Source organism: Calliopsis andreniformis, chromosome 7 (assembly GCF_051401765.1).
Source record: "Calliopsis andreniformis isolate RMS-2024a chromosome 7, iyCalAndr_principal, whole genome shotgun sequence".
In the NCBI taxonomy this organism is placed as follows: domain Eukaryota; kingdom Metazoa; phylum Arthropoda; class Insecta; order Hymenoptera; family Andrenidae; genus Calliopsis; species Calliopsis andreniformis.
Genome location: NC_135068.1, coordinates 8,858,478 through 8,873,846, shown reverse-complemented (window position 1 = coordinate 8,873,846; position 15,369 = coordinate 8,858,478). Strand labels below are relative to the sequence as shown.

Below are 15,369 nucleotides of genomic sequence, written 5' to 3'. Positions count from 1 at the left end.
TTAGTGACAGCCTCTGGTTAGCTTTGTTAGCCTTGTCGTAAATGCGTCATAGCGTGAGTAGTTGTTAACAGTTACATTGCGTGTGTGCCTCTCAGGTGAACGACAAAGGCGTGTACATGATTGATCTCGGTATAAGTACTCAAGTGGAGGAACGAAAGACTGTGAAGAGAGAGAGAGAGAGAGAGAGAGAGAGAGATGAGGAGAAGGGGTGAGGAAGCAATGAGCGAGAGAGAGAAACAGAGAGAGAGAGAGAGAGAGAGAGATGTGAGATTCACAGACATCGAGGGTGGAAGGGAGAAAAGCAGCCGTTCGAGTGGAGACGGATACGCTGGGACGTACTCTCGAAAAGTAAACGAGAATCTCCTCTTTTTCCAGAGAAAACATGGCTTTTTCCCGTGAACATCACTGCGCGAGCAAACGCCTCTCGCGGGTCCACCGCAAGAACACGACTCTGCCGGCGCGGTGTGCGCGTCGAAGCGCATCGACCACAAAGCACACATCCCCCTCTTTTTCGTGTCTCTTTTAGTCCATCCCTTTTCCCAAAAATAGCCCCGACTCGAGGTGTTTTGCAACGGTATCGAGCGATAATCCCCCTCCTCCCCCCTCCCCAACCCGCGATAGAACATTACAGACACACCCGTGGTCCACGGTAGTATTGGATTGCATCATTATTTATTTCACAAATCTTTCTCGTCAGTACAAAAATATTACAATATGTATATAAATATATATATAAATATATTTATATTTTTTTTTTTCCTCGAACTCTTCGTCGCTTAGCAAGTACCTAATGCTTGTGTCTGTGTGTTTGTGTGCGTGTGTACGTGTGTGTGTGTGTGTGTGTATATAAATATATATATATTTATCTATGTAGGAATACTAATTGCTATAGGTACAATAAGTGTGTGTTGTTAGGTCTCCAAAAGCGGTTAATTCGAATACCTTGATTGGTGTTAGACTCTACGCTGGTGCAGACAGACAGGCATATTATGGCACGTACGGCTCTGCGTTCTTTCGAGCGGACCAGCTAGTCGGAAAGAGCACTTTGCGACGGAACGCGCGACGAGTCGACTCCGATCGGGAAAAGTCGTTCACGAAGATTAATCATCGTATCGACTGTGAGATGATTTCATCCTCACAATCGATACCATGATTCTAGGGTCTAAGGAGGTACCAAATCGACCATTCGTTGCCATACTGTAGACTCAGGACGCGAAACATGGCGGATGTCTCGATACTTGGACGCTCGGTCACGTGACACCGTGTATTTATTGAGATCGTCGATTTAAATTATGTTTACTAGAGCGTAGGACTTGTTATCGTCCCTTGCTTCCCCTCCACGTGTGATACAATATATACCCGTTATAAGCTCGTTGATCAAGGTGTAACTTATATTTGATATAAGTTCGTTGATAGTAATGGATCATGAGATTGCACCAAGTAAAGACCACTAATTCTACGCACGTATTATGGTATTGCTTTCCTATAAACTCTTCACTTGTATACCTGCAAGAAGCTTATAAAAAGAGAGGAATATTTTTTTGTCACATGGGAATATAGAATCTGAAAAGGGCGGAGAACAATTTTGAGAAATACTGCGTTTAGGTACGAGACAATGCTGCGCGAGCCACGGTTCCTGTGCATAGTAGAGAGCACAAAGTGAGTGGACCATTTTATTCCAGGGATTAGTTTAAAAGGAGAGCGAAAAAGCTATATGGATGGCGAGTGAAATAGGACAATAGAGTGACCCTTCATCCTGCAGAGCCGGCGTCCAGTAGATCACGCCTACCAGCTAGAAACTGATAGTCATTTCCTAGATTACGATATTCCCTAATGAGAATTAAAATTACGAGCATTATCGATGAAATGGCGAAACCCATTTCTCGAATTATTGTCAAAGGGTCCTACAATGGAGATCAATTAGAAAAAATTTATAAAAATAACTTGTACCTTAGTCTTCGTTAGAAAATAACTCAAGCTCTGATCCAGCAGATGAGAACCACTGAGCACCGCCCAGGAGTGATGAAGGGCTAGCTTCACACTGACAATGAGGAACCATAACCATAACTGGCGACTTTGTTATGGTCAGTATTGCCATATGCCGAGACAAAATGTCTTCCAGCGACATCATAGATTAGAAGAATGGGGATATCACACGGTATTTGATTGCATTGTCCAACCTTCTGATCTGTAACGTCACTGGACGAAATGTCCTGGCAAATGGTAATACTGAGACTATAACAAAGTCTCCAGAACATATCGCCTAACTGCAACCGAGCATTCCTACCAGACAATAGAAAACAGATCATCAGAGCCTAGAAACTCCGACATCCCCGATTCCCAGTAACCTTCCCAAGTGACTCTATTGCAGATCCAGGCACCCCAATAGCGGGGCCAATTCCTCGAGCGCTTTTACCTATATTGCAAGCAAGGATGCTTCAGAGGAAACTGCGGCGTGGCGCATTCCTCCATGCCAGGTAAGACCGTAGCAGCGATAGGAGCGTTTAATCGCGCGAATCAGGTCGAAGGTAGTTCCTAAACCAGGTCAAAGTCCCTTTCAAACCCTAAGCCGCCGATGATGCATGTGCACGCGTATCAGCCGCGGCGGTGCGCGTTCGAGCGGATCGATCGCGCTGAGAAAGAAGCGGAGGCGGCAAAACGTAGCGAAAACGCAAAACTGGCACGCCCACGGGCTGACCGCCTGAGGAAGCCAACTGGGCCGGGGCTTTCGAAGCTCCCGAAGCGGCTATCGCGACTTCCGACTGTATTAGCTAATCAAGCCCGGGAGGAACTTCGGAGCGGTTCGTTTCGATTGAACGACGCACGTAGGTGTGCGGTTGTCCGCGAGATCGCGGTGAGATGGAATCATTCGAGTCCCATCTCTGCTCCATCTCTATTTCATTCTATGTAGGCAGCCATTCCCAATGGCCGCAAGAAGCAAAAGCTTGATCGAATGTACGAGCATTGGATTCTTATCCTACCTGGGTGTATCACGCCAAACGGCATTGGGAGAAGCTAGCTAGGCTCGCCTATACCAGCGTGTTCGATTATTTTCAAGCGTTATAATTATACTTCGTGAGAAAGCGAGGTTGCGATCGACTGGCCTGCTCTTCCGTGAAGCTTTCGAACGTCAGCGGCCGAAGTCATACACGAAAATAGAGAATCGAGCAATGCTCTAGGAGCCTAGATAGCCGAGGGACCCAGAGCTACTGGCTGGAGGCGTTGAAAGTGTTTGATGCGAGAATTCGGGGAAAAATGCAGGAGCTGTGATGGCCACTAGGGGTTACGACTTCGGGAAATAAACCGCCAGGAGTCTCCATCACGTGGTCCTAGGGTTGGTCGACGCGGAGAGAGCTATGAGGATGGGTGACGACCAGTCTTGGGGACTGGGTCAGAAAGTTGCTGGTGAAGAGAGTTTTCTTTTTGCTGGGAAGAAATAGCCAACTGTGATCGAGATAATGGTAACCCAGGAACTTGCGGGGGGATCATAACCCAACTGAGTGTTTTGAGGGGAAACTGGGCTTGACGCGGAGGAACTGAATATCGGTGACTATTGGAAGAGCAGTTGCTAATGGCTGGCCATTTTTGAGAGGAACAATTTTAGATATTATGTTTCTAGGTTTAATGGATTTCAATAAAAATATCAATCTGCAATAAAAGAAGAAAGAAAAAAAAAAAAACTATAAAGCTACAGTAGACTCTTTCCCCCAGTGAACATTGAATAGAAACTCTGACAATACCCAGTGCAAATTCCCGCGACTTAGAGAACCACTCGGCACATACCGAAACCACGTTTCCCTCAAAAACAGTGACTCATCAGCGCCCAATCCTCCCCAAATCGTGCTCAACGATCGATTCCACGAGCAAGAATGGTCAAGAAGGACAGGAGTAACCCTTCCGAATGCGGTCTAACGCGTTGCCATTGGGTGCTGACCGACTTGCCACAATGGAGGGCAGCTGTACAATTGAGAACACAGCAGAGAGCCGTCGCCGGGTATCCGGACAAACATATCGTACTGATGGCCCGCACACCACCACCACCAATACGCCACACCACCGCCCGTCTCCCCTGCACGAGCATTCCGCGGCTCGGAAGGTTGCAAGGGCGGCGGCATCCAGCAGGGCAGCTGGGACCTCTGCTGCCTGACCTTGCGGGGCAACCCCCTCTCTCTTCAGTGAGACACCACTGGCCAACACTGTAACAGAGAGAGAGCGAGAGAGAGAAAGAGAGAGAAAGCGTGAGAGAAAGAAGGAAGCGGGGTGGTACAGCTGATTAACGTGCGAGGGAGAACGAAAGGGCTGAGGAAACCCGTGTTTCGAGACGTTCAATATTTGCATACACTGGTACTGGATTCCTCCTGGTCTATGGAATTAGCCGTAGAGGGTGGGGAATGCAGTTGGCCAGACAGACGGAGGGACCAGGATAAAGATGATCGAACAGAGTTCCGTCCTTCGACCTCTTTCCCCTGAGCCCCTCTGTCAGCAGTCGGGCCAAGGTGTGTGTAGGGGAGAACCCCAGGCGTGCAACTGTCGCTCAAGCCGTTTCAGAACACTAGTTTTCCCTCTCGAACGCGCCAGTCGACCCTCCCCGATGGTTTTCCCCTCATTTTCGACCAGGTGACACGCTACCCGGCTGGCTGAAAAGATTCAATGCGATGGTCCGGAGGCTACTGGCATTGAGGGAGCGAGAACGAAAAGTTACCAGCTGGCGAGAGGGGAGGGAGCAATCGTTCCTGGGTTAAAAATTGAAGTCAGTGGTCGATAGAGTGGAAGGTTACGGTCGGCGGCTGGCGTTAATTCGGGAGGATTCATTAAGGCCACTTTCTTGCTAGTTTCGAGTATTTATCGAGCCCGAATTACTAGGCTGCAGACCCGTTCGCCAACTCGGCTTGCATGGGGCTCGAAATGGACAGCGATACGCTAAAAATAGTCGCGCCTTTTCGTGCGAGGAATCTATAAATTTCTGCGATACTTTCGAACACTGGTGTGCCTCGTGTAGCCACTTCAACCCAGCGAGGGAAAATCGGCCGGCCTGGAGCCAATACCTGGCACTGATTGATCGCGGCCTGAGTCGACGAGTATAACACGCTCGAGTACCCGAGGTTCAAGTATAATGATCACTGGACACACGACATACTTCGTGATAGATAGCGATGGTAGTGGAGAAAAATTGTTTTTGGGAAGCTTCGTTCGTCGAATATTTGAGAATATTTTGTTTCGTTGAATTCAGACGCTTTTGTTGCTTTTTATAAATTATTATAAACACGGTCCAAGGATCATTTATTTTCTCAACAATGTTCATTTTTCATTTTTTCGATGGACCAAGCTTCGCAGAACCAGTATTCTATTCCCAACTTTCTCAGAAGATTTGTAACAGAAGTTGTACACAAGTGTACAAGGGGAACCCAGGGAGACAAACGCTTTCCAGAGGATTTGAATAGTGCGTTTAAATCTGAATTTCATATTGTCTGAACGTTTTAGCGCGCAAACATTTAGTTTGAACAAACGTACGGTCCAAATGCTGGGGGCGTAATGCCTGAATAATTCGAGATTCAAATGACGTGAAATTCTAAAGAGATTAGCAGTCATTAAGCACTGTATTAACTCTGGTTAAATTATTATCGAGAAGGGTCTGGAACTGAAACGAAGGAGGCGAACTGAGAGAATGGAACAGCTTAATCAACCCTCTGAGGACAATCTTCTCGACCCAACTTCGAGCAAAGATTGCTTCCCCTATTTTATTAAAAGCAACCAATTTCCAGAATATTCCAGAGGGTCTCCGAACCTAAAAACGAAAATGCACTCTGGAGTGCCTGCCGCTAGGGTGGTAGCTAAATCAAGTCACACAGTCACCTAAACAAGACCAAGTTCATCACGCTGTCAGACCTCTCCTACACCCAAAACCAAAGTAAACGAAGGTGGAAGCAGTATCTCTGCACGAAAAAATCCCTGCAAGGCGAGAATTGTTCTCCGCTCCACGTCTGGCTGGGCACAAGTGTTCCCGATGAATCACGCCAGTACGAGAAACAGGCTACTTTACGGAATCGAGTTGCTTGCAAGTTCCTGTGAGGCTGTGAGCGGAACGCGCGCGGGCGCGAGTTGAAGAACTACGATCCTGTGGAGCTCCCTTTCCCCTCCATTGGCTAAGCTAGCGGAGTTTAAAGGGAGCACGAGCTCGCTCCAGGAGCAAAAGGCGAAAGCCTCTTGTCGCGTCCTCGAGAAAACGAAACTCTTTGCAGGTACGCCCGGTGATCCTCTTATTGAGCACTCCGTCGACTCGCGTCGCGACCGTTCATCCATGAAGCACGACCCTGTAATAAGGGCGAGAAGATATGCCTTTAAGGAGCTTATCGCGGAGAGGGTCTACCGCCGCCCATCCGCCAGTTTCTTGGACTACGTCACCCCTTTCGAGACCCAGTCGAGACCTGGGGAATATTAAACAACCAATAGCCTCGATCGCGAACCATCGAGAGCTATAACACGTTTCGTCCTCGAAGCTGCTTTGTTGGAGATCGATAGACGTCCATGCCATGAGGAAGCATTCCTCCAGGCAGAAGTAATAGCATCGAGGATAAACGGTCCAGCGAGCAAGCCACCAGGATCGAAAGTGTCGATTGAAACAAAAAGTCTAGTTACGAAAGAAACCTTGTTGCCTGAGAAATCGGGGACACTGAAGTTATCGATGTATGTTCCCACTGACGAGAGGGAGTTTATCGTTCCTTAAAATTGCAGGAGTTATGGCTTGATAGGAGGTGATTAAAAGGCTGTCAATATTTAACGAAATGATAGAGTTGTAAAGATGATTTTCAGCGGCTGGGATTTTGCATGAGACGCTGCTTAGCGTAACCTCTTCGGTCTGGGGATCGGAAAGGTGTTTTGAGAGAGTGGAATGTTTGATCAAGATATTTAGGCAAACTCTGGAGTCATGTGCACGGTAAATGGGAAGGTAAGAATGTGTCGTGTAAACATGAATACATGAATTTACCATCTCGATATGGAGCCTCGGAAGGTTTCACATTGGAGACATTTGTGGTACATGGAATACTGCGGAAAGTATCAGGAAAAATTGTACAAAAAGTAAAAATACGTAGGATTCATTTTTCTAAGAATCTTCAAACTATAAGAACCTTCAAAATACCAAAATCACTTTTAAAAAATATCACCCAGAAAGAGTCTCTCTGATGACCCAAGATATTATGACCCCGCCAATGATAAACTCTTGAACATGCATTCAATGCCTCAAAGTTAATCACAATTAATTATACTGAAAGAGAATGCTTGTAGAACCGAATCTCCCTTACCAAAATCCCTCGTAAACACCTCTGAAATGAATCTTTCTGGAAGCAGCTTCCTCGCAAAGCAGCGAGTAAAGAAGTTACTGAAGGTGTTAATTCGAAGCGACTCGGTCTGCATACCTAACCAGTAGAACGTAGAAAAAATAATAAAAGGCAGCTCCCGAAGGAGATCGATTGCCGCTGGGACGCAGCATGCAAAAAGAATAATTACGTTGGTGAAGGGAGCGCCATGTAATTAAATGCAACGATCGGGCAGATGGACCGTGTCTTCACTGGGGACTGACAGAAAACGACGAAACGCTTTTTACCAGTAACTATGGAACACCCTTTGACCGAGAGAACAGGTGGCAAAGTCGCGTAAGACTAATTTCCATTTGGCTCCTGCCAGCGTCGGTAGCTCTACTAATGCACCAACCCACCGATTCCCTGGCCCGTTAAAGGTCGTGGCATGAAGTAGCTGCACCTAGCCCGAAATATGACAACGTGTCTCATCTGATGACGGCTAGGTGTGGCAAGAGAGAACCACGTCGCGAGAAATTCATGAAATTAATCAAGCTGTCTGGCGAATGGTCAATCAAAAGCAGAAATGAACCAGCCACCGCTTGGATTAACCCTTAGCTACTGTGTGATGGGGTACGATTCTGCTCATTTACCAGTCATAAACCATATAGCTATAAGACAATTGAAGTAACTGCGATATATCAAGATTGCAAGGATATTGTGTATCTTTTCTGAGTTAAGTCAGTATTTAATGGTGTCGTGACCCCACTTGTCTAAGGATGTCACCACGTCAGCTGAGAGTTAAGTGGCACCTGAATCTACTTCCCGTGAACGACTTTTCCTTGGTCATTTATCATCGATAGGCGATAAGCTGAATACTTTCTGGCTCGTGATGACCCGCGACCCATTTACTCACTGAGCACAACGCATCGACTCCCACGCGCTCGTCAGTCGTAAAACCTGCTCGGGGATCGGATCGTCGCGGATCTCTCGTGTCTATTGATTTTTATTAAATACAAAATTGCAAAGTGTTCACGAAGTTTCATACTTCGTCTCGGGTGACTAGCATCACCGTTCGAGAGAAGGATGCTTTCCACCCAGTTCCTCACGAACAGTAATGTGTTATCAGAGCGAACACCTATCCGACAAAGGAACCGAAAACACAGTTACTGTCGTACGGTGACGTGGCTAGAAGAACCGTGAGAGAAGAGGTGACCTTTGACCGCGCGCGACAATATACAGATAATTCAATGGGAGAAAAAGTGTTCGAGAGTCTGTACTCGCTGGCACGAAAGAAGAATGAAATACTGGAAGTGACTTATTGGATTTCAGCACTAGAACCGCCGAGGCAGTCGAAATGGCTGACATGATTCAACCTCTGAAAAATACTACGTCGCTAAATAAAACTGAACGAACGGGTGCACGCTACCAACCAAAAGTTCGGAGTCAAGGGAAGCAAGGGCTTTCTCAGTCAAGTAACCACAGACAACTGTATTTATTCTTGTAATTTGTATTAAGATAAAAAACATTACAATCACCGTTGAAGTCGCTCACACATAATTCTAAACGATCTCGAACTTTTGGCCGGCGCAGTGCACTTTAATCGTCAGTAGCTCTAGCGTTGAGGAACAAGAAACGAGAAGAGGGACAAAGGTCATTCGCAACCTTCGCTCCTCCCAGCGAGTAGCAGGGACTCTTGAAGGCTTCCTCAGTCGAGAATAAGGTTGCAACAGTTCAAGTCTGCACAGGGGCACCGTACTTCGGCAGTATCTGTATCTCGGGGTGTTTCTGTCTTATGTGCACCTTCAGGTTGTCCAGCCGTGACCTGCGGCAACCGCACATTGGGCACACGTAATTCCCGGGATTGTGGGTCAAGTAATGGTTCCTCAGGTTCGACACGACCCGACCGCATATTTTGCATTTGCTAGCGTACGTGTACGGCAACTTTTCGAAAAAATCCGACATATTAACTCTCTCAATGTAAATCGGCGGTACGGACTCAGTCTCCTGAGGCGTTAAAAGTGTCGCATCTGCAAATAGAGAAAAGGCGTGTGTGAAAAACGGCCATCAACGGTGATTCGATCGGAGTTCGCTCCGTGTCCCACGAGCTCGCTTTTCTGGTCACCTTCTCGGGGTTCGTCTCCCACGGCTGTGTACCGAGGCGACAGGGTGCCGCGCATTGGCGCTGCCAGAAAGATCGATGCTCGATTATTGGATGTCATCCGCTGTCGACTGAAAGGACTGTCGCGTGCCCGTTACACGTTACACGAGGTCTATACGGGGTGATTTTGGGAATTGAAACGAGATATAACTATATTCCATGAATCGAGATGGGAAAGCGATGGAAGGAAACACTGGCATGTGATGGGAATAGGTTTAACTGTCTGTTGGCTCAATGGGAGTGCATTTAGCCACCCTTCTGTATCAAAATTATCAGTGAATAAAAGTACAAACACTCCTCGCTAAAAAGAGAATTAGGATCAACCAACAGCTGAACCTCCGCGAACACCAATACCTGCCATAATTTCTCCTCCTTCCTTTTCATCTTCTGTCAAGACCAAGGCTGTCGTCCACTTAACAGCACTAGACTAACATCAACATATTCACGTTTTTATACATATAATAATCTGAATATATTGACATTAATCTGGTGCTGTTAAGTGGACGACGACCTTATAGCCATGCCTCGTTTCAATTCCTGAGAGGCCACCCTGTACACTTACTACATTCTATGTAAATATATGTCGATTATCGATTACTGGATAGTCGAGTATATTGTACTTAAAAAAGGAAAGGCACCATAAAAACCCCCTCTATGAGAAATCTGTTCAGAGACTAGTTCATCATGACTATTATTGAGCCAGGTCGGCTCACGAGAGAATCAGTTTTATACTCAGTCTTCCACGTCTTTCACAACCTACGATATAAATATTAATATAATATATAATATATAATATATATCTATAATATAGGATCTATAAATATGCATATAAATAGTTTTCACTTAATACTGATCTCCTCCAGCTGCGGAACGGGACTGGCATACTAACGAGACGCAAGTTGATCGTACACCGGGCATGGAACTGGACGAGGAACCGCTGCTAAGGCCGACGAAACCGAGAGCAATTTCAACCTGGAATTTCCTCCTCCTCGTCGGTTAGAAATCATCCCTGGCCCGAGAAAAGCGAGCGCCATGCACGCTTAACCGTCCGAAGTATCTCTTTCTCTTATGCAAATCTAATCAAAGGCAATATCTCGGGGTTTCTTGTCGGGGCGAAATTCCCTGGCAGAAATGAATGCGCCCGGGTCGCGGTTAAAACAGTTCCATGCGCCGCGTATATTAGCAACGGCCGTGAATTTCGGGGGAAACTGTTCCGTTCCAGGTGTAAACACGCTTTGGAAAACTCCCTGCGATTTCCCTCGCTAGGGAGGGAAAGGTACTCTGTTTTTCACGCGTATGCGGACGTGAGGGTTCACCTGAGGTGTCATGGGCCACTATTTCAGAGATTGTTCGAAACTGTGGCGGAATCCTCTTGCTGGTTGGTACTTTTTGTTAGGACTTGTTGCATCACTGGGGAGGGTTAATTAGAAAATTTATGGAGATAGGAAGTTAGACAATTTTTTAAGTGGAAATGCAGATGTTTGTTCTCTTCAGGTTTAACGATATGGATTTGATATTATTTCCTGGTTTCTGGAATTGAAGAGATGCGATGGAAATAGTTTAGGAATGTAACTATTAGTGTTCATAGAAAAAGTGATTGTAAACAAGCTTAGGGGTCTTAAATTCCCTCCTTGGATATTCTGTTTTTCAAGTCTCTTCAATTCTACAGAATGAAAAAATATTTTAGATCAATATTGTCAAAATTGAAGAGGGGTCAAACATTGATGTACTCCATTTAAAAATATTGAATGTATCCTGCTCTGAGAGTCCAGTAGTAACACCCCAGTAGTGCTATGGAAGAGCATAGCAAATAGTACCAATCCAAAAAAGAAAACATTATCACTATCTTAAACAATCTCAGGCAAGTTGCCTCTGATACCTCAGCTGGCTCTCCAGAATTCAGTGTAAAAGTAGAGCATAATTAAAAGAAAACTATCCCATAACAGAATGTTCAGTTTCCTTCTGTTTTGCAGTAATATAGTGTTCTAATACTAAAATCTTTGGGAAAATAGGCCGTGTACACAAGTAAAAAAAATAATAGAATCTGTTGACCCTAATCAACAGTATGTATGTCTTAGAAAGTTTTAAAATTGTCTATGACTGTAACGAAAAGTTCAGGTCACCGGTGTTAAACTATAACCAAAAGCTAAATAATAAAACGTATCAAAACCTTCGTTCTACAGCTGTTCCCAAATAAACCTATCAAAGTCAATCAACCTGTAATTATTAGTACAACATACACACGTGTTATATCATAAAGGCGTGACTACTGCAAAACAGAAGCAGATCATTCCATTACAGAACGTTCTCAGTTCCATTAGAGCTCCCTATAACACTAACGAACATTTCCAGATATACTAAAGACACCCCGTGGCATATCTAGCGGGAGGTAGACTACGAACACGATCAAACTTTTTTTTGTACTCGAATCACTTTGAGATCTCTAGCGATCGACTCTACGAACTTAGAATAATAGTGATGCGCCTCCCTTCGAAGAGGCAGGCGCGAGCACTTACGCTAAAAAAAACCCTTAAGAGTAGACTAATGTATAGAGACGTGCGATAAATAGTTGGATCTCATTCAGAGAATAATTTAAACTGAGAACACGATGATTAAAGTAAGTCGAGCGACGGGGCTCGGTTGAATAATGAATTACACAAAACGGCTCCCGACACGAGGAGCGGATTAATACTAATCAAGCCCCCTGACGGGGTTGGGCGAACACCATAACGGTTTCTCGGCTCAGCTTCCTCTTTCCGACGTCCACGCGCGCGCATTTCCCTCGATTAGAGCGCTAAGGACTACCGTGGGCTCGCGACACGCGGATCTGCGCGCGCATCATCGAGTTTCCCCTAGGTTAGGTAAGCTGGCTCCGATTTCGCTAGGAAATGCTTGTGCTCTAAGCGCATGAACGGCGATATCAATGATCCCTCTCGTATTCCGTGCTTCAATTTAATATGCCTTTTCAGGTTATCGGACCTGGTCAACGATATCATGCAGATCTGGCACTGATATTTATCGGGAAAGTGCGATTTCATGTGCTTTTTAATGTTCGCTACGCTCTTGCCGCAGAGCTTACAGCACTCCGTGCCGAGGCTGGAGTGCTCTAACTTAGCCTGACTGTCTTTACTTATATCCTTCTCTTTTTTGTAAGTCCCTGATGTTCCTGCAATACAAGATCAACCCGTTTCAATGTGAAGGTTAAGATGCCACTCTGATTACCGACAAATCTCTACCAGACTCACGATAAGATAGAAACACGGACGGCGTGCGGACTCGCACGTCCCCGCCAAAAAAAGGTCACACTCTTCTACGTCAAGTCAATAAACAGGTTGCAGAAAAGAGGGGATTCTCTCAAGTCAAAAGTGTAACACGTTCGGCAAATCAGAAAATAAAAAGAGAGAAAAAAAAAAGAGGATAGATTACGGAAGGCAGAGAGAGAACTGTAGACACCACACTCGTAGATACGTAACTATATAAAAGTAACCAAAAATCTCTAGGAGACACCTACTTGTAACAGAAAAAGAAAATCAAAACGAGACGCCATATCACGTAAAGAAAAGAAAAAGCACACCTACTGGTCTCATCATGTTCAACGCAAAGCCAGCACAATACGAAAGGAACAAATCGAAAAAGAGGAGAGAGCGCGGAACGGAAAGAGAGAAGAGAAACGAAGGTGGAAAAGGCAACAAAAAGGGGGAACGGAAGACGAAAAAGAGAGGAGAGTATCGTTAAAAGAATCAACGCGAGCGGAAGAACCCCTGGCGAAGAGAACTGCTGACGATACTTTTTCGACGAGCACGCTCGAAAACAGGGGGAAGGCGATCTGAGTTATCTCTGAAAAGTTCTGCGACGTCTGTTTTCTCTTTCGTCGACGCAGCTGAGCGCGGAGACGTTGGGATATGCTCGCGGTTGGCACCACTGGACTCGTCCTTTGCCCCTACCTCGATCGCGGGCCATTTTCTGCGAGATCGAGCGCCAACAGGTTCGAACAAAGGTAGAGGACAGTTAGCAACAAATTCGCGACACGACGCTCGGATACGATCCGCCTAGTAATCGTTGCTCTAAGCGAAACGATCGCGTTACGTAACCGTTTCGCGATCGCCTCGGTGACGATCCGTCGATCCCTTATGTAACGACCACGAGGCGTTGCATTTTGTTGCTAGTATTCCCGTTCGCTTGTATTAGGTGTGGGTGTGAGAGCCAGTGTGTATGTGTGTGTACGTGTGTCGGGTTAAAACAAACAGCGCAACAAGAGAGACACGTGAGAAGATGTAATATTAAGATCGCTAGGTACGGTGATGTAAGACGTGGCAAAAAAGGGTACTTGTAAGAGGACAGAGAAAAACAGTGTGTAAAAGACATGCATAGAGAATCCCGCTGTAGTGATGTATATATACATACATATACATATACATATATATGTATATACGTTTACAGGTCTTATCAAACCGTGATCCACATGATGACAGACGTATATACATTATACCCCCCTCCTCCCCCCCACACGCGGGACGCATTCACACACACGCGTGTTCGCACTGTCGAAACGATTTATTCCGTTACTCTGCCACGCATCATACCCTCCAGCACGGATGTGTATGTATATGTATAGGGTAGCAAAAAACAGAAACGCAACACATACGGGAACCACGTACGCAATCACCGGTCACACACCGTTTCAAATTCAGCCAAACAGGGAGTACTGTCCATTTGCTGATACTAACAAGATTATTGTCGTCCACTTTGCCGATACCACTTTGCCCAAACCAACGTTTTTGTTAGATACTTTCCTATACGTGTATTAAACACATCCACGGCTCTGTGACTACCATAGTGACATAGCAAATGCACGATACCATCACCACAACACCAAGGATAAATATATATATATATATATGTATGTATATATATTTATATATATACATATATGTAGGCGACCGTATACCCATATATATATACACGCACACACTGCCCCATGTATGCATATATATACATACACATATACTGGTACATACATCCATCCAACAAGAAAGTTTGTTTCTGTGTTTCTAAAATAGTAGTTACCACTCACTACGCTTGCCAGACTCGGAAATAGAGGGATGCTCGCTTCGTACGCCTATGTACGACTCGACGCGCAAAAATCATTGCAAACGTGCATGCACATCTCCCTCGATTTCTTAGACGTCACGTGCCACCGCCGTTGCCCAGCCTGCCTGCGCCGAAAATGCGACTCCGAGGCACTTGTTGAGCCACCAATCACATTCGCGAACAATCACGAGCAGAACCCCGATTAACTGTCTATAACGCGCGTTTACTTGTTGCGTCCTCGGCCGAGCTCGGGTTCGACCAGGACGGGGGTGGCACGTCAGATCTAGAGGAAATTTTCTGATTGTAATGATAGATGTTTAGAGGTCTTACCATCGAGTCCGTCGAGCATTTCTGGGGGATTATGGGGTTCTGACGATTCGATTCCCGACACACCATCGCCGAGCGTGCCCGTCGTGGCGCCTCCTTCCTCTCCCAGCAGTCCAACTGGATGGCCCTGCACATCGTGAGATTCGGATTATGAATCATTCTACTGGTGACTAGGTTTATTGCATATAAACCTCTAGGACGCATGCGAATTGGTATAAACGAAATTTGTGTAGCGACATTTTGGAAATAAATGAGATGGAATTTGTAACAACTGGTCTTTTATTTCTTAGTTACATTTTGGAGTTTAGTTGTAACAAGTAAAGAGGACACAAAGTCGAGCCTTTAGGAGATTTATAATAAATGTAGTAGGTTTTAGTTTATATTCATCACAGAAGCACATCACCTCAAAAATGCACATGCTTTGGCAATTTCCTTCCTAACGATACATCGCTCTTTCTAAATACTATTACGCAAAATAGGATGTTTTAGGTGTTG

The 15,369-nt window shown here is 45.5% G+C and overlaps 1 protein-coding gene across 6 annotated transcripts in view; it reads right to left on the bottom strand.

The window, feature by feature from the left end:
• The window catches only part of LOC143181821 (uncharacterized), a 52,028-nt gene that overhangs the window by 27,312 nt on the left and 9,347 nt on the right, over positions 1–15,369 (bottom strand). For 4 of the 6 annotated variants that reach the window (XM_076382468.1, XM_076382465.1, XM_076382470.1 and 1 more), the window contains exon 4: positions 14,878–15,001. In XM_076382468.1, coding sequence (XP_076238583.1) covers positions 14,878–15,001 — 124 coding nt within the window. Of the gene's footprint in view, positions 1–2,652; positions 4,197–8,820; positions 9,326–14,877; positions 15,002–15,369 lie in introns of those variants that run through there. The other 2 variants (XM_076382464.1, XM_076382466.1) reach the window with 2 other exon arrangements.